A 20,967-nucleotide genomic window follows, 5' to 3' on the forward strand; every position below is an offset into this window, starting at 1 on the left:
TGCCATGGGTTCCCTATCTGATGTGTGCTGTGTCTCCTCAGGAAACATTTTGTCACACAACAAAAAGTCTTCTGTAATTGGGAAAGGTGAAAAGAGAGGGGATAGACTCCTTTTTTAAAATTTTAATTCGTGTACTGGTGTTTTGCCTGCATGTATGACAGTGTACCATGTGTGTACAGTTCCCACAGAGGTTAGGAGTCAAACCAACTGGATCTGAGCTACAAACAGTCATGAGCCATTGTATACATGCTAGGAATCAAATCAGGGTCCTCTGGGAGAGCAGAAGAGCAGCTCTTAACCACAGAGGCATCTCTCCAGCCCCAAGATTTCACATAGTTTAGAAACTAGACCTGAGCCGGGCGGTGGTGGCGCACGCCTTTAATCCCAGCACTTGGGAGGCAGAGGCAGGCGGATTTCTGAAGAGTTCGAGGCCAGCCTGGTCTACAGAGTGAATTCCAGGACAGCCAGAACTACACAGAGAAACCCTGTCTCGAAAAACAAAAAACAAAAAAAAAAGAAAGAAAGAAACTAGACCTGAAAATGTCATATGGCATTTCTGTTTTCATTTTATTGTCCAGAATGGGTACATGGCCCCATCTACAGAGATTATGGAATGTACTTTGATCCCTCAAAAGCAAAAGGAAATGTCTCTGCCACATAAAAAGACGCCTACTGAAAAACCTAATGGCCCCATGTTTTGTGAGTCCCTTGCTTACATTTGACTGATGGATTTCACTCCATCAGTTCTGTGTGTAAAGCTAGTTTCTTCTAGTTCCTTTATGGGTTTGGTTGTTGTTGTTGCTTTAGACATACATGGTCTCCTGTGGCCCATGCTGACTATAGCTGAAGTGACCTTGAACTACTGATCCTTGTGCCTTTACTTCCCACATTCCAGAATTACAAGCAACAAATGTTTTATGTTGTCTTTTTCTTTTCTTTTCCTTTCTTTTCTCTTCTTTTCTTTTTCGAGACAGGGTTTCTCTGTGTAGCCCTGGCTGTCCTGGAACTCACTCTGTAGACCAGGTTGGCCTTGAACTCAGAAATCCCCCTGCCTCTGCCTCCCAAGTGCTGGGATTAAAGGCGTGCGCCACCACTGCCTGGCAGATGATGTCTTTTTCTAACTAACAGATATGATCCTAACCATGTGACAGGCACTACTTAATTCATTTACTGTTAACCATACATAATGAAGCAGATACTTTTTCAATTTTATTCTATGTTATAGATAAATCTATCAATACATATTCTTAAATGCTGACACATATGGGCTCTCTTCCTTAGATCTTAGTCCAATTTTGCTCCACTCCTCTATGTAGCCCAGAAACACTCTGTGGCAAAATCTAATCCCATAGCTCCCCAGTGGATAAATCTATTGGGTTTCAAGGTCTTCACATTTTTGTGCTTCAGAACACAGAATGAACCGTAGGATCAGAGAAAACACTATGCTAAACAAGCATGGTGGTGCATGCCTGTGATCCTAGTATTGGAGAGGCAGGAGGATCTCGGTGAGTTTGAGGCCACCCTAATCTATAGGCCAGCTACATAGTGAAACCTTGTCTAAAGTATTTTATATATATACACGTATGCTGTCTCACACTCCTCTGCTCTTTGACTTCTGGAATGGGTTCCCATCAGCTCTCCTCTCTCATGGACACTTCAAATATCACCGCTTCTGAAAGGCCTTCCCTAAGGTTCCCAGTGGCACTATTTTCAACACGCTTCTGTGCCAGCTCAGGTGGGCCAGTCCATTCTGGGTCTCCTGGCCTGGGGACACCAGGACTGAACACTCCAAGGTGGCATCCAGAAGGCGAGGCCCCGCCTCTCATCTCTCCTATGGACCGCGCCACCAAACCCTATGCTCTCCCCTCTAGAAAATGGTTCAATCCAGAGGGCGGTGCTAGGTGACCCGGACGTCCCGATTGGCCCGGGCGAGCCGTACCACGGTGGCGGGGGCGACTGTGGGCAGCGGCTTTTGAGTCTCTGAACCCACAGCCTGTGGCCCTAGTTCGGTCTTACGTTGGTGGTGCCAGGCTGCCCGCTGGGATGCCGTGGGCCGTGGGCCGACGGTGGGCATGGATCACCCTGCTTCTGACTATTATCGCGGTTCTGATCCAGGTCGTCTGGTTGTGGCTGGGTCCTCAGAGCTTCGTCTTCCAGAGAGAAGAAATAGCGCAGATTGCTCGACAGTACGCGGGTGAGCCGGTGAGGGCGGGGAGAGGGGTGGGCCGATACGGAGCGGAGCCGAGCGGAGCTGCGCTTTCCGAGGGCGCCTTCCTCCCCAAGCTCGGACCGCGATCTGGTCTCACCCACGTCTCTCCTTTTTGCACCAGGGCTGGATCATGAACTGGCCTTCTCTCGGCTGATCGTGGAGCTGCGGAGGCTGCACCCAGGCCACGTGCTGCCTGATGAGGAGCTGCAGTGGGTGTTTGTGAACGCGGGCGGCTGGATGGGCGCCATGTGTCTTCTGCACGCCTCGCTGTCTGAGTACGTGCTGCTCTTCGGCACCGCCCTGGGCTCCCATGGCCATTCGGGTCAGTGTTGGCGGTGGGCCGGATTGGGAGGCTGGGACTGTTCGAGTGCCGGTGCCCTCCATTCCGAGGTTTGGCTGGGCCGTGTGTTGACAAGGATTCCCTGATGGTCCGTGTCTATTTTACTGTCAATCAGGACGATACTGGGCTGAGATTTCTGACACCATCATCTCTGGCACTTTCCACCAGTGGAGAGAGGGCACCACGAAAAGTGAGGTCTACTATCCAGGTGAGTATGGAAGTTCTGTCCGAAGGGGCGCCCTCTAGCTAGCGAAGGGCATAAGATGTGGATAGGGTGTGTTTAGAAGACCTACCGGTGAGTTCCTTCTCTCCCTGGTGCCACAGGTGTTTGGTTAGGGTCGAGCTGAGGAACTCTGATGCTTTCGACTGTTAAGGGAAACAGAACATGGCAGTTTCCGGTCATAGAGAGCTGATTTTATCAGCTTCTTTAACCCAGCCGTTATTCCAGCAGTTGTTTGGGAGACAGTCATATCCAAAAGTTAAGACAGACGTTTGTTTCCCATCGTTTTTAAAATAGTGAGGCAGTTGGGGGAGGGTTGTATTTTTGTATTTCTATATTTTTGTTGTCGTTTTCGATTTTTTTATTTGTTTTTATGCGTCTGGGTGTTTTGCCTACACACAAACACCAACCACTTACTTCAGTACCTGGTACCTTAAAGGCCAGAAGAGGGCATCTGATCCCTGAGACTGTTGTGAACCTGTTATGTGGGTGCTGGGAAATGAACCTGGGTCCTCTGGAGTAGGAGCCAGGGCTCTTAACAACGGAGCCATCTAGCTAGGGAGCTCCTGAGGTGTTTGTTTTTTTTTTTTTTTTTTTTTTTTTAACGGACCTTTGGATCCATTTAAAAGAAAAAGTTCGGACTTGCTGGTGTAAGGTTAAGCAGCAATCTTTGTGATTGAACAGGCCCATTTCTCAGCCTAGCAAGCCTTGTAACCACACAAAATTTCCGCTAGATAGGATTGAGGCTTGGAAATGCAGATGCCATGAATTCTATACATTAGCCTGTAGCTGGGATGGGTAGCCTTCCAGGGGCCAGGTAATGCCATAAAATATATAAGCATTTTGGTCATTGTCCTCTGATCAAACAGCTAGGCCAGTGGGGTAGAACCGTTTCTGTTCTTGAAACTGTCTTTTCATTCCCCTCCTCTACATTAGAGAGCCCATAGGCCTGGAAAATGCAGTGTGGAAAGCCAGGGCAGAGCTGGGCTCCTCATGAGGCTTCTTACCCTGTCTGTCCCCCAGGAGAGACAGTTGTGCATGGACCTGGAGAGGCAGCGGCTGTGGAGTGGGGACCGAACACGTGGATGGTGGAGTACGGCCGCGGTGTGATTCCGTCTACGCTGGCGTTTGCACTTAGCGACACTGTCTTCAGCACCCAGGACTTCCTCACCCTCTTCTACACCCTTCGAGCCTATGCCCGGGGCCTCCGGCTTGAGCTCACCACCTACCTCTTTGGCCAGAACTCCTGACCATCCAGGCCTGAAGGAAGACCTGTGGATGGACAGGAGCGGGCAGGACCACATCCATTTCTCTACTCGCTGGAACTCATGTTCACTGACAGCAGCGTATATACCATGCAGATACTAAGTTCCTCCTGTCTGAGGAAGGACATACATACTTATACATCCAGACGTGGCTCTTGGGGAGCAAATGAGACACAGAGATGCTAAGACTTGTATGTACTATAAGATCATGCACTCACATCCATCCATAGAGGGTCCCCTACATATACTCCAGGGGGCCAGTCATGTTTGAACACATACCATGAGCTTGACTCAGGCTTTTCTAGAGCTTCCTGCTGGCATTCAGGGCTCTGGGAATAGACTGAGGTAGAATTTACACACTCTGCCTCACTCTGATGCCTCATTCCAATAGTAATCTCTGGTGAAGGGAAAGAGGAGCTGCCCTTCGGAGGCCCCCTTCACCTACAGCTGTGATGCCCTTCCCTTCATCCCTTTCCTCACCATATGCCTTATTGCCATTCCACTCCCCTGCTATGCAAGCGCCCATGTGGCTTGTCCTCCATGCCCCCAGCAACCAGCTGGGAAAGCAGAGGAATGTAGAGGATGAAGGGAAGGAAGATCCTCCATCACGGAGACCCTGGTTGGGGTTGTAATGGGAAAGCTGGCTTATGCCCCAGGGCCAGTTCCCAAGGAGAGGACCTGGGGAAATAAGCCTGGGTCCAAGGAGCCACCCCATTCCAAAAGAAGCCTTTAGTGTGTGTGTGTCTGTGCACACCCTATCAGTTTCCAGACATTTCTGTTGCAATCTCTGTCTTCCTGTCTCTCTCTGTTAATAAAAACATATTAAAGAGTTCCATTTCCTTGTGTGTCTAAACAGCAGGGAAGGCTGCTGGCTCCTGGGGCACTTCAAGGCCTGTACAATCCAGGTTGTAAGACTAGTTTTAGACAGAAGGGAGTGTGTTTAACAATTACTTTGGAGTCAGCCTTCTAGGGGTAGTGATGGTAAAACCTTGGCTAGATTCAGGTCTGCCTGCCATTGCCTTCTGAGTGTTGGGGCTAGAGGTGACCACCACCACACCCAGATTTTTTCCCAATATAAGGCTGACCTAGAATTTTCTATGTAATGCTGAAATTCACCTTGAGATACTCCTGCCCCCACTTCCTAGGGCTAATAACTAAGGCCAGAGCTTTGTGCAGTCTGGGCAAGCGCTATGCTAACCACACCCTTAGAAGGCGTCTGAGTCTCTGGCTGGCTGGATTGCACCTATAGAGATACGTTTTTGAATATGAGAAATTGAGACCTGTATGTCTGTCTACTTTGCTAGCTCTATCCTAATGGTGGTCCTGAGACTTTAACTGCACACGGCCATGAGGTGGCGCTGTGCTCCCACATTTGTGCTGAAACATTCTCAGCTGGCTTTTCTTAGGAGCTCACAGAGTATAGAATACACCACTCACTGGAACAGGAGTTCTGCTCTGGTTTGCTTTTGACCCAGCACTTATTGAGGAGCTCCTGCCTGGGGCAGGACCAGGCATGGTGCACAAGGCAGATAGAGTCAAAAGTGCCCTCATTCTAAAGGACCTTGCTCATGGCTTTTTTGCCCACTAGTCACCAAGTCACACCATCTTCATCCTGGTTCTACTTAGGTTGAATAAGGTCCAGACCACTCCTATTTCTTGGAGTTGTTAAACTAATATTGGAAAAAAAAAACAAGGTTATCTAGTTAAACATTCTAACGAACACAAATACAAAAGACTAAATGCATAGCCTTATCTGACAATGACATCAAAGGTCTAGCCAGGCATAGTGGCTCATGCTTATAATCTCGGCATTTCTGAAGTAGAGGCAAAAGGATCTGTGCAAGTTCCACGCCAGCCAAGTGTATGTAGTAAGTGTAGACCAGCCAGGACTATAGGATGAGACTCTGTCTCCAACAACAAAAAGCATGAACAATTTGAAACCCAGGAAAACTAGCCATCCTGATACCTTCCCGAGCCCTCAGTACCACCGTGTTGGCTGTGACAAGCCCTAGCTGAAGCCTCTTGATCTTTATAGATGACTTCTCCATGGTACCCAGCTCTACCTCTAGTCCAGGGACATGTGTATATCAGGGATGCCCAAATGTCCCATCACCCACTTTATAAAGGACTATCCTCCATGCCCCCATCTCTTCTGTTAAAGCCAGTGGACATTCCATAGTTTTTAACTTTCATTGTTGGTACTGGGGCTCAAATCTGAAGTCTTGTACACTCTAAGCATGTGTTCAACAACTGATCTAGTCCCATGGCCCTCGACTTTGTTTTGATACAGATAATATCTCCTAAAACAAATTTGGGCTTCAGCACTCTTTTTTTTTTTTTCTTTGTTTTACTTATATATGAGTACACTGTAGCTGTCTTCAGACACACCAGAAGAGGGCTTTGGATCTCATTACAGATGGTTGTGAGCCACCATGTGGTTGAACTCGGGACCTCTGGAAGAGCAGTCAGTGCTCTTAACCACTAGCCCCCAATTCTTTTTTTCTTTATTAATACTTTGCCTCTTTATTTCTTTTATTTCCTCACTCTCAGATCCTTATGTCTTTGTAACTTTAAATGCCATCTACAGGGATGACAGGATGATGGGTCAATAGGTAAAAGTATATGCTACCAAACATGAGACCCAGAAGTCAGATCCCAGAACCCATGTAAAAGGCTAAGCAGTACCACCTATGTGCCTATAACCCCAGTGATTTGCAGGGTGTAGATGGGGGTTGCTGGGGTTTGCTAGTCCATGGCCTACTTTCAGGTTCAGCGAGGCACCCTGTCTCAAGGAAATACGGCGGAAAGTGTTGGAGCAGGACCCCTGGTCTTCCACTGGCTTCAGCATAGGTGTGTACAACATACACTCAAAATAAGTAGTATCTACATATCTTTTTGTTTGTTTGTTGTTGTTTTTGTTGAGACAGGGTTTCTCTGTAGCCCTGGCTGTCCTGTAATTCACTCTGTAGACCAGGCTGCCTGTGTCTCCTGAGTGTTGGGATTAAAGGCTTACGCCACCACTGCCCAGCTACATATCTTTTTTCCTTTTTGTTTGTTTGTTTTTCTCTTATACAATAAACACATCCCGACAGCAGTTTCCCCTCTCTCCAGTCCTCCCAGTAGCCTCCCCCCCCTCCCCTCTCCCCCAGATCCACTCCTCCTCTGTTTCCCTCCAGAAAAGAACAGGCCTCCCAGAGATACCAACCAAATGCAGCATAACAAGATGCAATAAGACTAGACACAAGCCCTCATATCTAGTCTGGACAAGGGCACCTAGTAGGATGTTTTCAGTCCCAAGAGCAGGCAGGAGAGTCAAAGAGAGCCCCCACCTCCCGCTAAGAGTTGCACAAGAGCATCAAGTCACACAACCATAATGTGTATGCAGAGGACCCAGCACAGACCCATACAGGCTCTGAGATTGTCACTTCAGTCTCTGGGAGCCCCTATGAACCTGCTTGGTTGATTCTGTGGGCCATGTTCTCCTGGTGTCCTTGACCCTTCTGGCTCCTACACTCCTTCGTCTCCCTCTTCCGAGAGGTTCTCTGAACTACACCTACATATCTTGATTCCTAAATATGAGTTAGTATAAATCTCTTCAGGCTGGAGAGATGGCTCAGTGGTTAAGAGCACTGACTGTTCTTCCAGAGGTCCTGAGTTCAATTCCCAGCAACCACATGGTGGGTCACAACCATTTGTAATGGGACCTGATGCCTTCTTCTGGTGTGTCTGAGGAGAGCTATAGTGTATTCATATACATTAAATAAATAAATAAATAAATAAATAAATAAATAAATATTTTAAAAATAAATAAATAAATAAATAAATAAATCTCTTCCCCAGGATTTAGCCTTGGATACCTTACTCCTCAAGATCTCTGCCTGGTTATTTAATAGGTATAGGTGTCTCAAATTTAAAATGTCCAAAGCAAACTGGTTTATTTCCCAAGCTACATGACCCCACCACCACGCAGTCTTTACCGTCTTGGACTACACTTTGAGATTCTTATACACCTAATGGTCTCACATTCAATCCATCCACAAGTCCTCAGTTTTATCTTGAAAATGTATCCAGATTTTACCGGGCATGGTGGCACATGGTGGTCATGCAGAAGCCTGTAATCCCAGCAGACGTGTGGGTTCAGGTCTTGCGTGGCCTACACAGTGAATTCTGAGCTGTGGTGGGATGTGTAGAAAAACCCTGTCTTCAAACAACAATAAAACTGTCTAGGTTCTAAGCATCTCTTGCCTCTGCTGTTGTTACAGTCTGGCTCAGAGCACCGTCATCCATCAGTCGTGTTTGCCTCTTTAGTGGAGGCGCCCACAAAACCCAGAAGCAGACATTCACTCTCACGTGTTTTCACTGGCTTTCCACATCACTGGGTCCTTTCCTTCCCGAAATCTATTCCAAGGCCCAAGTGACCTGTGACCAAACACTCAACTGCTCACCCTCAGCTACCCCATGGCCTCTGGGGTGTTTTCTTTCAATACATCAAACACCCTTCCACTTCAGCATATCTGCAGTGGCTATTCTAATGTTGAAGCTCTTACTTAGATGGTCACACATCTTTCCTTCCCTCAAGTTCTCCCAGAGAGTCTTTCCTTTAACACATGGCAATATGTAACATCCTTCCTGTGGTGGGTTCCAAATACTTCAGCACATGTGTGTGCATGCGCACGTGTGTGTGTGTGTGTGTGTGTGTGTGTGTGTGTGTGTGTACAGTGTTAAAGGTTGAACTCAAGTATGCTAGGCAAATTCTGTACCACTGAGGTGCACCTCCAGCTCCCTCAGTAAAAGTCTGCATGATGGGAGAGAGGTATATATTTATAAATATGGGTGTACATCTGAGTGTCTGTCTGTGCGCGTGCGTGCGCGCGCGCGTGTGTGTGTGTGTGTGTGTGTGTGTGTGTGTGTGTGTGTGTGTATTTAGGTCAGAGGTCTACTTTGGATGGCTTTTCAGTCAGTCTCTATTTTCTGAGGCAAAGCCTCTCACTGAACCTGGAGCTTACCAATTCAGCCAGACTTATTGGCCAGAAAGTCCCAGGAATCCTCCTGTCTGACCCCACCCACAGCCCCTGCCCACTAGGCTGGGATTACAGGCATGTACCAACACTCCTGGGTTACCAACACATTTGGGTTCTGGAGACTGAACTCTGGTCCTCATGCTTCTGCAGTGCTCGCTTCTCCCTAGCTTCTCACCCTCTGAGAATAATTCTTGACACTTCCTCCTTCAAGAGCTAAAGCCTAAAGGCTGGAGAGCTGGCTTCATGATTAAGAGTGCTTTCTGCTCTTGAAGAGGACATGAGCTGTTCTCAGCACCCACACCAGGGACCTGATGCCCTCTTCTGGACTCTGAGGGTATCAGGCACGAATGCAGTACATGCATGCAGTTTGTGCTTTATCGTTGTGAAAAGACAACATGACCAAGAATCCATTACAGATGGTTGTGAGCCACTATGTGGTTGCTGGGAATTGAACTCAGGACCTCTGGAAGAGCAGTCTGTGCTCTTAATCACTGAGCCATCTCTCCAGCATCCCAAGGCAACTCTTCTAAAGGAAAACACTTAATGGGAGTTGGCTTGTAGTTTCAGAGGTTTAGCTCATTGTCATCACGGCAGCCGCAACGTGCAGGCAGACTTGGTGCTAGAGGAGTCAGAAACTCTGCCTCTCAATCTGAAAGCAGCAGAAGGGGACTGTCTTCCACGGGCAGCTTCGAAGAGGCTCTAGATCACACTGGCCAGACTTGAGCATTATATATCAGACTTCAAAGCCCTGCCTTCACAGTGACTCACTTCCTCAAACAAGGCTACACCTCTTCCAATAAGGCCTCAGCTCCTAATAGTACCACTCCCCTTGGGTCAAGCATATTCAAACAATCACAGCATACATAAATACTCACGCACATAAAGTAAAAATAAACTTAAAATTTAAAAAGAATCAGCAGCAGATACAAATGCTTATTCAGCTTATTTTTCCTCTTTCATTCAGTCTGGAGCCCCAGGTCATGGAATGGCGGCTACCTTCATGGTTGGTCTTGTATGTTCTGATGGTCTGTTAAACCTTTCTGGGAACCCTCATTAGCACACTCAAAGGTATGTTTCCATGGTGATTCTCAGTTCCCCTAGCTGCTATGTGGGTGCTGAGAATCCACCATTGGTCTTCTGCAAGAATGGCCAGTGTTCTTAACAGCTGAGCCATCTCTCTGGCTCCTCATCTCTGTTTCTTCACTGAGGACACAGTGTGACCAGCTGCCACACACTCACCCCGTAACTTCCCTGCTGTGATGGACTGGACCTTTTCAGGGAAAGCCAAACAAACCCTTCCCTTGAGAAGCTTTTATCAGGTATTTGTCACAGTAACCAAGAAGATAACTAATAAGAACCTCACAAGGCAGCCGGAGAGATGACTGGAAAGTTAAGAGCCCTGCCTTCTCTTCCACAGGACCCAGGTTCCATTTCCAGCACCCATATGGAAGCTCACAACTGTCTGTAACTCCAGTTCCAGAGGATCTGATGTCCTCTCTGGCCCCCTAGAGATCAGGCACGTATGTGGTACATAGACAGGCATGCAGGCAAAACACCCATAAACATAAAATAAAATAATAAAATAACTTCATAAGCAACGAGTTACAACTCCCTGCCTGCTAAACCATTCTTGAATCCCTGTCCACAAAAATATAAGAAGACAACCACTTCTTGTTTCGTTTCTAAACTGGAATGATACTCTCCTATACGACACATAGGTAACACCTTCCCTTCCTAGTCTTCAAATGCAAGCACTAATTTTTTCCCTCCTGATACTTGAGATTTAACCTAGAACCTTAGTATGTTAGCAAAGTACCACCGACCTACACCTCCAGTCTTCTTTTTCCTTTTATCTCCAAACAGATCTTGCCAAGTTGCTCAGGCTGGCCTTGAACTCCCTGTTACCCAGACAGGCCTTTAGCTTGGTGTTCCTCCTGCCTTAGCCTCTCAAGTAGCTGGGGCTGCACGTCTGTGCCACCAGGTCCACCCAGCTCCAATTGCATTTTTCCATGACAAATACCTGCATCTGACACAGTTTATATTTCCTCCACTAGAATAACACCATATAACCGTGGCACTGTTGTATCTGGGCCTGTGGCCTACAGTGCCTGCCATAACGCATTCAATAAGTGTGTGTCCATTTCTGAAGGTCTAGGTCAAATGGAGAGATAAGGGACAGCCTTCCTTTAAAGCCAGGTTCCAGTCATCCTTAGCCCCTCCTTCACTGCTTCCTCGCTGTACTCTTCTGGCCCAGATCCCAAAGGTCAGTCAGTATACCTACTTCCCTGGAGGAATCGTACATCACTCTCTCCGGGTACCTCCAAACAGCCAGTGGCAGCTAGGAGAGACAGGAGCAAGCTGGACCACAGAGTTCTGTACCTACACCTCTACCCTTTAGCCTCCAGGGATCCACAACACTCCAGGACATGACCGTCTGCCCCTGTGCATGCATTATTAGTTCCACTAACTCACCGCTCTGTGATCCTAGCATGGCGGGGTTGGGCGGGTGAGCTCTGCAGGAAGAGAGTGTGCATCCTCAGACATCTGTGAGTATGGAATGAGGGCATCTCAGTACTGAAGATGAGTGGATCATCAAGGATTGAAGGAGTTGGAAGGGGTTGTGACTGGCTACGAGATCTGATACGGAAGAGGAAAGGTTGAGGACAGACAATGGTGAACACCAGGCCATCCAGGGATCGCCACAGAGAACAGGTGCTAGGTCCAGCAGCAGCAGCAGAATCTGGATTTCAGAGTGGGGTGGAGGGAAAAGGCAGGGGATCAGGGGTGGCACCAGAACATGTGGTCTAGCCCAGGGCAAGCTGAGACTAGGAGGAGCTAATGAACCAGAGGAGGATGAGGGAGAAGACAAAGGTCATGCCCAGACTCCTGCCATGTAGGGACATATTTGTCCTGAAGCATATGTGTCCCACTGGGTGCAAGGGGTTTGGTGTAACCATGCACATGTCACCCCTACAGACACCTGCTGCTCACCTAGCTTATGACGGTCCTCATGCTTTTGGCAAGTAGGTCTCCTTGACCACAAAGAGAGGCTTGGAACATATGGGGCACCTGAGAGGAATGGGGTCAGGCTACTCAGAGGAGAAACTGGCCTGCTAATCAGGACTCCCAAAACAGAAACAGCATCAGGGCATTGGTGGTATAGATAGGCCCAGTTGGCTCAAGGAGTTCTGGACACACAAATTTGGAAGTCAGGGCGCATGGATGGAGAATGTACGTGAACGTGGATGGACAAACAGAAGCCAGGAGTCACTATGCTCTTCACTCTGTCACATATACTTAGAAATCCTTAAAAGAACAAACGTCAAATGAGGTTTTTTTTTTTTTTTTAAAAAAAAGAGAGGTGCAGCTGGGCAGTGGTGGTGCACCCCTTTAATCCCAGCACTTGGGAGGCAGAGGCAGACGGATTTCTGAGTTTGAGGCCAGCCTGGTCTACAGAGTGAGTTCTAGGACAGCCAGGGCTATACAGAGAAACCCTGACTCAAAAAACAAAATAAAAGAGGTGCGCATGCCTGTATCTCTCATACGTTGTGCATGAAGGAGACTCAGAGACCTCTGTGTATGTAAATGCAGAGACATGAAGCCACTGGCGTGTACATACCTGTACATAAACTGACACACATGTGCAGATGGAGATAGCATGTGGGCAAGGCATGAAGGCAAAGCCCTGTTCTGGCCAGGTGTTCCGAATTCATCCCACCATTCTGCACAGTGATTCCAGTGTGACCACAGCTTGTTCAGGCTCTTGACCCCTCGAGTGACCTTTAAACGGAATATGTAAAATTGGGCCCGAACTTGTGACAAGGTGTGCTAATGTGTGAACGGCGGGCTCTGAGTGTGGGTTTGGGGGACGCGACTTGTAAGGCTGGCTGTGGTCTCCTTTTTCTCCCACGTGTGATTTCCCCATAGCTCTCCGGCGCCCCCTCCCTCGAATCTGGCTGTAAGGAAGGTGGGAGACACCTGTTGGGAGGTTAAGAGGAGCCGAGCCCACCCCAGCCTCTTCCGCTGCGCCCTCCCGCCCGCGCCCGCCCAGCAGGGCTCGGGTCCCGCCCCCGGGACCGCAGGCAGCCAAGCGACCGCCAGTGAGCGCACCGCGGTCAGAAGAGCGCAGGGCGGCAAGAGCGCGCAGCGGGGACCCTGCGCAGGGAACCCAGCTGAGACCGGAGCCGCCTGAAAGGCGGTAGAGCAAACGGACCGCCGTGGAGAGACCCGGGGCCTCGGGCGGTGCCAGGCAGGTGAGTGTAGCTGCAGGGGACCCAGAGCCCGGGATCCAGGCTCAGTGACCTGCCACTTCATGCCCATCTGGTCCTGTTCCTGTCCCAGACCCAGACACTGCTACCCTCTTTCCCGGACCTCTTGAATTCCTGATTCTTATCTTTTTTATATTTTTACCCGGCTTTTACAACAGTGCCCTCAATTTTCTGTCTCTTTCTAGTCTTTTCTCTCTCCTTCTGCGGCTGTCTTCCAGCGTCTCTCTCAACCCTTCTTGCTGTCTCTTTGCAGGTGTCTGTCTGTCCCTCTCTCATAGGTATGCTCTCTCTCTCTTTTTCTCCCTCCCTCCCTCCTTCCCTTCCTCCCTCCCTTTCTCCCTCCCTTTCTTTCTCCCTCCCTCTGTCCCTCTCCATCCTGGTCCTCCTCAGTCTCTATGTCCCTGCTCCTGTCTCTCTTCCAGTCTCTGTCTCTCTATCTCCCTGCCGTTGTCGTTGTCTCTGTGTGTACTTGTGTGTCACATCTTCCTGCGCCACTCTTTCTTGGTATCTGTCACTCTTTCCATTTTGCTTGGCCTCTCCCTATCCTCATTCCCTGGCCACCGTTTCTGACTCGCTATGTATAGTCTCTGTCTCTTTCGCTCCCTCTATCCCTCTGTTTCTGTTTTCTTGATCTATTAATCCTTCCCTTATAACTCCATGTATGTCCCTGAGCATGTATGTCCATGAGCATCTCCCCTTGTGTTGTAGGGTGTGGGTGCAGCAAGGCCCTGCACCCATAATTCCTTCCCCCACAGACGGCCCTTTCCTCGGGCCCTCGCCTGGTACCAGGAGGCCCCCCAGCAGGGGGACTGCGCCTGGAAGCTGTAATGGAGGCCCTGCAGAGGCAGCAGGCAGCACGGCTGGCCCAAGGGGTGGGGCCCTTGGCCCCTCCACGCCTACCGCTTCCACAGCCTCCTCTGCTTGGCGCCCGGACCCTACAGGCTCCTGAGGGGGCCTTAGGAGTGGTTGGGGCTGAAGAAGAGGAGGATGCTGAAGATGAGGAGGGAGAGACACCCTTAGCAGAAGAGGAGACAGCAGAGCAGAGCCATCCAGGAGCCCGATGTTCCAATTCACCTTCCAGCCAGTCCCCTGGAATCCAACCACACGAGTGGACGTACGAGGAACAGTTCAAGCAGGTAGGAACCCTCTCTCCATCACTGCCAGGCTGTCCCTCCTACCTCCCTCTGGCAAAACTTGTCTACACGTCCCTACCACCCTCTGCAGGATGTAAAAACAGAGACCTAGAGAGAGAGAGGAAGACTGAAAGAAGGATAGTGATGAGTCAGCAGAGACACCCAGATATGTAGAAAGTACACAGGAATTCATTAAGAGGTAGCCGAGATCCTCCAAACAGGAACTGACCATTGGTCACCATAGGAGGCCATTGATGAGCCTGAAAGGGCGTAAGGGTCTTTGAGAGAAGGGGATCCAGAATCCAAGGACCCCATAGCAACACTACCCCATCTACCCTCTCACGTATCAAGTCACATGTACCAAAGGGAGTGTCTCGGGCTGGCTACGGCCTTTGGGGGGGGGGGGATAGAGGTTGCAGCTCCTTTTGCTGCTACATGCATCCCCTTTCCTGCCACAGTGCTCTGCCATCCAGTGTTCTCACCTGGCCTAAATGTCACGAGTGTCGGTTCCCAGCTTGTGCTGGCTACTTCAGCGGCAGTGTACCTGAGGGCCCACCACCTCTCTGTGCAAACTGCGTCTTTATGTACATGATCTTGATCCAAACCCTTCCCGACTAGGGACAGGAGACCAGGCTGTCACCATGTTGTTACTCGGGGCTGTGATCTCCAGCCGTGGCATTCTAGTGGTATTACTCATAGGGTGTTGGTTTGGGGTGTTTTTTAGAAGTGCTAATATGTAGCTAGCGTTCTGTGTAAGACCATGAATGTCATTCAGGGTCTTGTCACTCTGGAGATTCAGCTCTAGGGACTGTTTCTCCAGGGCACTGCTCTGGGCTTATGACTGACAAAGTGTGGGTATCATTGTAGATACCCACGTGAGACTTAGAACTCTGGGTCATGTGTGTGTGGCTCCAAAGCTGGGTCTCTGGGGGTTTGATGCCCATGGGAGGATTTTACAAGGTTCTTATTGAGGGATGGAGTGTTACTTATAAGTGTGACTCATAGCAAGCTGAGGCTGAGAGTCTGTTACTCTGGGTCAATGACTCCATTATTCTGGAACTGTTCGTTTTAGACTTGGGAGGCAATGTTGGAGGGGGGGGGGGTGACCAACAGATGCCTAGTGTTCTGACATCTCGGGTTCTGTGTTGTGTGGCCAGTGCCTGTGTGATAGCTTCTGTAGTAGACACTGTAACCACCCCTGGAAGGAGATCAGACAAGATGGCTCCTATAAGGAGTTCCCCAGCACCCTGCCTGCCTGAACTCACCCTAGTTCATGTCCTGGCCCACAAGGATATGAATTGCATGAAGCCCTTATACAGATTAAAGGGAACGAATAAGTATTCATCAGTTTCAGTGTGGAGCACAGCCCCAGCCTGCCTTCTCTCCTGCGGCTCTGAATGTCCATCCTCAGGATAGTCAAGACTCTGTCTTGAAGAGCAGGCTGAGCCATGGAAGCACCTTCCTGCTTCTTCTCTCCCTGTATCTGCCACACGCAAGGTTTAAACTGCCTAGAGGCATCGATAGCTGGGATAGGTCTCTAGATGTAGTAGATAAAGGCGCCCTGCCTGCCCCTGGGGATAGGCCCGGTGCCAGAGGATTCACATTCAAACTCCATTCACACTTTCACCAAATACTCTTGCCCGGAGTACTACCCAAATTGGGGCGCCAGGGGTAAGGGGGGCAGTGGAGCTGGAGAATAACCTTGGTCCTTCCCCAGCTGTATGAACTCGACGCGGACCCCAAGAGGAAGGAATTTCTGGATGACCTGTTTAGCTTCATGCAGAAGAGGGGTAAGCAAAGGAATGTGGGGGAAATACCCAGACATTTCTTCTCCTGACTAGGTTTTGAGGAAGGAAGACCTCAGGATGTAGTCCCCAGGTGAGGTCCTCCCTGTAGAGTCCTGAGGTTGGTGGGACCTCTCCTTTGGCCCCTCAATAGCATCTTTAACCTCTGACCCTGCCCCCCTTCTCCACCAGGGATTAATTAGTGGTGGACCCACAGGCAGGTTAATGAGTGTGAGATCAATTAGGAAGGTGGGAGGGAGACTGGTCAGGACTGGTTTGAGACAGGAGGGTCCCAGGAATGCCTTGGATGTATACAGTGCACCCTTCTTCCAGCTTCCTTTCTTCTCCATTTCCTTTTGCGTTAGCCCAGGGCACTTCCTACCTACACTGCAACAGGACGGAATAGAGTTAGACTGAAGGAAGGCTTTCCTAAAGGATGGGCTGTGGCCATGTGAATCGGGTAGCAGAGAAGGGATTTCTCTCCAGAAAAGCTCAGTGTTGAGAGCATACAGAAGGGGTCCAGGGGGGACGAGGGCGGGCAGCAGTCCATCACTTCCGCTTCTCCCCAGATTCATGGGTCTGAACACTGACTCATTATCTCTCTCTACAAAGCTAATTAACTCACTCAGAGCACAGCCTGATAAGCTGCTAATTAACTGGCTGCACTGCCCCCTCCCAGGACAGCTTCTGGCCCAAGTCTCCCCAGTCCCCAGCACAACGCTCAGCAATGTTTTCTGGTCCCTTCTTTCCCAAGAGCCTTGGGTGAGGACCCCCAGGTTTTCTTGCTCCCCAAGGAGATCTAATCATGGTAACCCCAGTGTTTCTTCTCTGCACCTTCCTGGGACCTTCTTTCTCTTGGTAATGGGGTGGCGTGGTCTGACAGCACAGCCCACATCCCGAGCTCTGCCTCCCTCTGCTCAGCTGCAGGGGGAGGAGGTCTCGCGGGGCCGATAATTTCCCCCCATTAATCAGGCCGCAGCTAATTGTTCGGGTCCAAAGGCGCTGGTGGAAGGGGCTGGGATCGGTAAGGAATTAACTGGGTCCCATCGCTCAGCTCCGACAGGCCCCTTTGTCAGGACTGGCTGGCGGGGGTGGCTAGGCTGAGGGGTTGGCTGGCCCAGGCAGGATCTGATTCTTCTGCACCTGCTGTCTCTTGGCTGCCTGCAGCCTTTTGGGGTTGCCGATTTGGGGAGTATAGCTCTTCAACACATACGGAAGTCTTTCCTCCAGTCAGCCCAGCAAACTAAAGCTTCCAGGCGAATCTGGCTGTCTGGTAGATTAGAATGGCTTTTCCTTTGTACATATCTGGAAAACAGAGTTAAAACAGACATAACATTTCCAGGCTGTGAGAGTCTAATCTCAGCGCCTGTGAATAAAGTTTCATTGGCGAATAGCCACGTGCATCCTCTTAGATATCATCTAAGACTGTTCTCGGATACAGTTGCAGAGCTGGGTATTTGTAACAGGTACTCTTTGGCCCAAAAAGTCTAAATATTTACCTTCTGGCCCTTTACAGGAAAACCACGCTGATTACTTGTCTTAGTCTCCAGTCCTTCCTGCTGGGGGGTGGGGGGGTCCTTAGCCTGTAATCCTACCCTTCCTCCGCAGTCCTCTTATGAGACCCGTCCTTACCCAAGGACATACCTAAGATGTCCTCAGAGGCCTAATCTTATTGTTCTGACTTTCTACCCACTTCACACCAGGGACGCCAGTGAACCGGGTACCCATCATGGCCAAACAGGTGCTGGATTTGTATGCGTTGTTTCGCTTGGTGACAGCCAAGGGAGGTCTGGTGGAAGTCATCAACCGAAAAGTGTGGCGAGAAGTCACACGTGGCCTCAGTTTGCCCACCACCATCACCTCTGCCGCCTTCACACTACGTACCCAGTGAGGACAGCAAAGGACCAGAGGGGTGTGAAGGGAGGGGAGGGGGTGGGATGATCCTCTGGGTCCAGCCTCCCACCGCCCATCCATCCTCCCCTAGGTACATGAAGTATTTGTACCCATACGAGTGCGAGACGCGGGCACTCAGTTCCCCAGGGGAGCTCCAGGCTGCCATAGACAGCAACCGGCGTGAGGGCCGTCGCCAGGCTTACACCGCGGTCCCGCTCTTCAACTTAGCAGGGCCCACACCTCGGGGCGCTCCTGGTCCCGCCTCGAGTCATGGCCCCGCCCCGACCGCAACCCCGAACTGCCCCGGGCCCACCCAGGGTTCTGCTTCTGGCTTACCAGCGCGCGCTTGCGCTCAACTGAGCCCGAGCCCAGTAAAGAAAGGTGCGGGGGGTGGGGGATAGGGGGCGGATTTTGGGGCATGGCGTCTCTGAGATCTGTGCATAGGGAATTTCAAAATGTAGGGACTCAGATGTGAGAGGCATTGCGATATGAAAGCAGCAAGATCTGATGAGGCTCAGGGGGTTTGGAACCCTAAGTTAGTGATCCTGAGCCTTGAGGTCAAGAAACCTGTGGAGTCTCAAATCCAGGAAAAGGCCCTTCATCCACAGCAGCTTTATTGCACAGCTGCCCATATAGGGGTCCCATTTGGATGTAGTTTTGCAACCTCTGTGATTTATTTAACAGCAAAGAGCAAAGAAAACTTACACATTCTCTGATCTAAACCAGCAAAGACCTATATGCTGGCCCTTTTTCCTCCACATCTTCAGTCTCTAGGCCAGAGTCTTTGGATGGGAGGAGAGACTGAACCTGGTTTATCAGCCTGTACGACCTCTATTGGTCCCAGGTCTAGGGAAGAATCTAATCAAATACGGGTTGATTGGACCAGAGTGGCCTGTTTTGTTTGTTTGTTTGTTTGGTTTGTTTTGTTTTGTTTTTTTCCAGAGGAGAGTGGAATCCCACCCCCTCGTCTGGCGCTACCTGTGGGCTTAGCCTTGGAGGCTGCACGGGAGAAGTTGGCACCGGAAGAGCCTCCAGAAAAGAAGGCTGTGCTGATGAGCCCCGTGGACCCAGCTCGATTGGGAGCACCCCCCAGTTTCCTGCCCCGTGGCAAGGCTCCCCTAAGGGGTGAGGGAGAGCTTGCTAGTGAAGGGCTTTGGGCTAGTGTGCTGAGGGAAGATGGATGTTGGAGGGTACAGACAGATCCCTTTGTAGACAGACACGTAATTATAGTATGGGGTTCAAGTGCAGGAATACGGAAAGAGTCTAAGTGTGAAATCCGATTCCCCCAAATGTGACTTCCCTGCCTTCTTCTGGACAGAAGAGCGGTTGGATGGGCCCCTCAATCTGGCAGGCAGTGGCATCAGCAGTATCAACATGGCGCTAGAGATCAATGGGGTGGTCTACACTGGTATGGGAATTATAGGCTGTCTATATTGGCATGAAGTTGGGGGTTACATTGGCATGGGGATTTTAAATTTTCTCTGCTAGCATGAGGTCCAGGGGTATCTGAACATGCATGAGGGATTAGAGTATTGTTACATTAAAATGAGTTCAAGAGAATGTCTACACGGCATGGGGCCCCAGCATGGTCTGTGCAACACGTTTGCCATGGGCTATCTGCTTTGTCATGGTTCTGTGAGCGTTAGTATTTATTGTGCACCCACTTCAAGCTATCCGCGTTGGCATGGGAGTTTCTCAATGAACAGAGGGGACTTGTCGTCAGTGGTTTGTGGGGTTCCTACATTTTCTCGTTTATTTTTGAATTTTACATCTCTTCAACCCTTTATCAGGTATCCTCTTTGCTCGACGCCAGCCTGTGCCAGCTTCCTTGGGTCCATCCAATCCTCCACCTCCACCTTCTACAGGGCCCCCTTCCAGCACCTTGCCCTGAAAGCAGCTACCAAGAACTAATGGGGGGTGGGGGGAGAAGGCACCCTCCTATCTTTATTCTACTCTGGGATCCAGTCCCGGGAGATGTCAGCATGCCACCTCCACACCAAAGGGATTTATTATTACGTTCCATCTACCTCACGGTAAAAGGAGGACACTGCCTCCCTAGCTAATTCCAGCAGCATTTACCAAAGAGCTTTCCCCCCAATTACCCCTATCATCCCCTCATGTGACCCCTATGTTGATGTCACCTCCGGTACCCCACCTCTTTGAGTCAATTCTGTTCCTTTTCAGAAAGCAGGGGAAGGATTGGATTTGAATGTGAAGATGACCCTTGGGTTGCATCTGGAAAATAAAGTTGTACCTCCTGTGTCTCCCGTGCCTCCTCCTCTTGCTTGGGTCCGGGAGGTGGGGGATACACAGACTACCCTGAGCTGTCCAAGTGGAAAACAAGAGCAAAGCGCCGTGAGAATAGAAGAGCACTTTTTTGGGAGGGAAGCAAGCTTTCTCTGTGTTGTTCCCTGACTGGTCTTGAATTCACTGTGTAAAGCATGCTGGCCTCAAACTTAGTCATCCTCCTGTCTCTCCTTTCTCTCCTAGTGCCACCCAGAGCACTGTCTCAAGTCAAACTGTTTTGGAAGTAAATCCTGACAATAAGAGGCTTAGGTGCAATTCACTTGATCTTTAAAAGATTTAAAAAATTTATGGTGTCTCCCTCAGGAAGCTGCCTACAGATCTGTGGGTATGAACCAATCTTGGAATAATAGGTCTATTTATACGCTCACCCTCAGGGACAGGGTGGGAGGAAAATCTCTTTGTATCCTGGACTTAGAACCCAAAAGTCTTGACAACCAGGTCCTGGAAACCAGGTAGGGTTAGGATCCCCGGACGTTACCTAGGTAACCAGATTGCTTTGACATCGGTTACTTCCGACATCCAAAGAC

The 20,967-nt window shown here is 49.8% G+C and overlaps 2 protein-coding genes across 3 annotated transcripts; both read left to right on the forward strand.

Annotated features, from left to right (window-relative positions):
• Positions 1 to 1,881: 1,881 nt before the first annotated feature.
• Positions 1,882 to 4,869, forward strand: Sigmar1 (sigma non-opioid intracellular receptor 1). The gene is made up of 4 exons (XM_034501861.2): positions 1,882 to 2,194; positions 2,331 to 2,531; positions 2,665 to 2,757; positions 3,793 to 4,869. The coding sequence occupies exons 1-4, from the start codon at positions 2,044 to 2,046 to the stop codon at positions 4,017 to 4,019; spliced, it is 672 nt and encodes a 223-aa protein (XP_034357752.1). The 5' UTR covers positions 1,882 to 2,043; the 3' UTR covers positions 4,020 to 4,869.
• An 8,304-nt stretch (positions 4,870 to 13,173) lies between these two features.
• On the forward strand, positions 13,174 to 20,535 carry Arid3c (AT-rich interaction domain 3C). Of its 2 annotated transcripts, XM_034501862.2 has the most exons (8): positions 13,174 to 13,308; positions 14,079 to 14,459; positions 16,174 to 16,246; positions 17,944 to 18,127; positions 18,225 to 18,514; positions 19,076 to 19,258; positions 19,452 to 19,541; positions 19,924 to 20,535. In XM_034501862.2, the coding sequence occupies exons 2-8, from the start codon at positions 14,151 to 14,153 to the stop codon at positions 20,022 to 20,024; spliced, it is 1,230 nt and encodes a 409-aa protein (XP_034357753.1). In that variant the 5' UTR covers positions 13,174 to 13,308; positions 14,079 to 14,150; the 3' UTR covers positions 20,025 to 20,535. The 2 variants fall into 2 exon arrangements, with proteins under 2 accessions (XP_034357753.1, XP_034357754.1); XM_034501863.2 differs by lacking the exon at positions 19,452 to 19,541 and having other exon boundaries at positions 19,924 to 20,527.
• Positions 20,536 to 20,967: the final 432 nt, after the last annotated feature.

This window comes from Arvicanthis niloticus, chromosome 5, assembly GCF_011762505.2.
Source record: "Arvicanthis niloticus isolate mArvNil1 chromosome 5, mArvNil1.pat.X, whole genome shotgun sequence".
NCBI lineage: Eukaryota > Metazoa > Chordata > Mammalia > Rodentia > Muridae > Arvicanthis > Arvicanthis niloticus.

Excerpts from the sequence above, each read along its gene's own strand:
- Sigmar1 (XM_034501861.2), top strand. The coding sequence starts at position 2,044 with ATGCCGTGGGCCGTGGGCCGACGGTGGGCATGGATCACCCTGCTTCTG. Across the intron at positions 2,195-2,330 it reads GATTGCTCGACAGTACGCGG|GGCTGGATCATGAACTGGCC; the intron begins GTGAGCCGGTGA and ends TTTTTGCACCAG. Across the intron at positions 2,532-2,664 it reads GGGCTCCCATGGCCATTCGG|GACGATACTGGGCTGAGATT; the intron begins GTCAGTGTTGGC and ends ACTGTCAATCAG.
- Arid3c (XM_034501862.2), top strand. The coding sequence starts at position 14,151 with ATGGAGGCCCTGCAGAGGCAGCAGGCAGCACGGCTGGCCCAAGGGGTG. Across the intron at positions 14,460-16,173 it reads ACGAGGAACAGTTCAAGCAG|CTGTATGAACTCGACGCGGA; the intron begins GTAGGAACCCTC and ends GTCCTTCCCCAG. Across the intron at positions 19,259-19,451 it reads TGGCAAGGCTCCCCTAAGGG|AAGAGCGGTTGGATGGGCCC; the intron begins GTGAGGGAGAGC and ends TCTTCTGGACAG.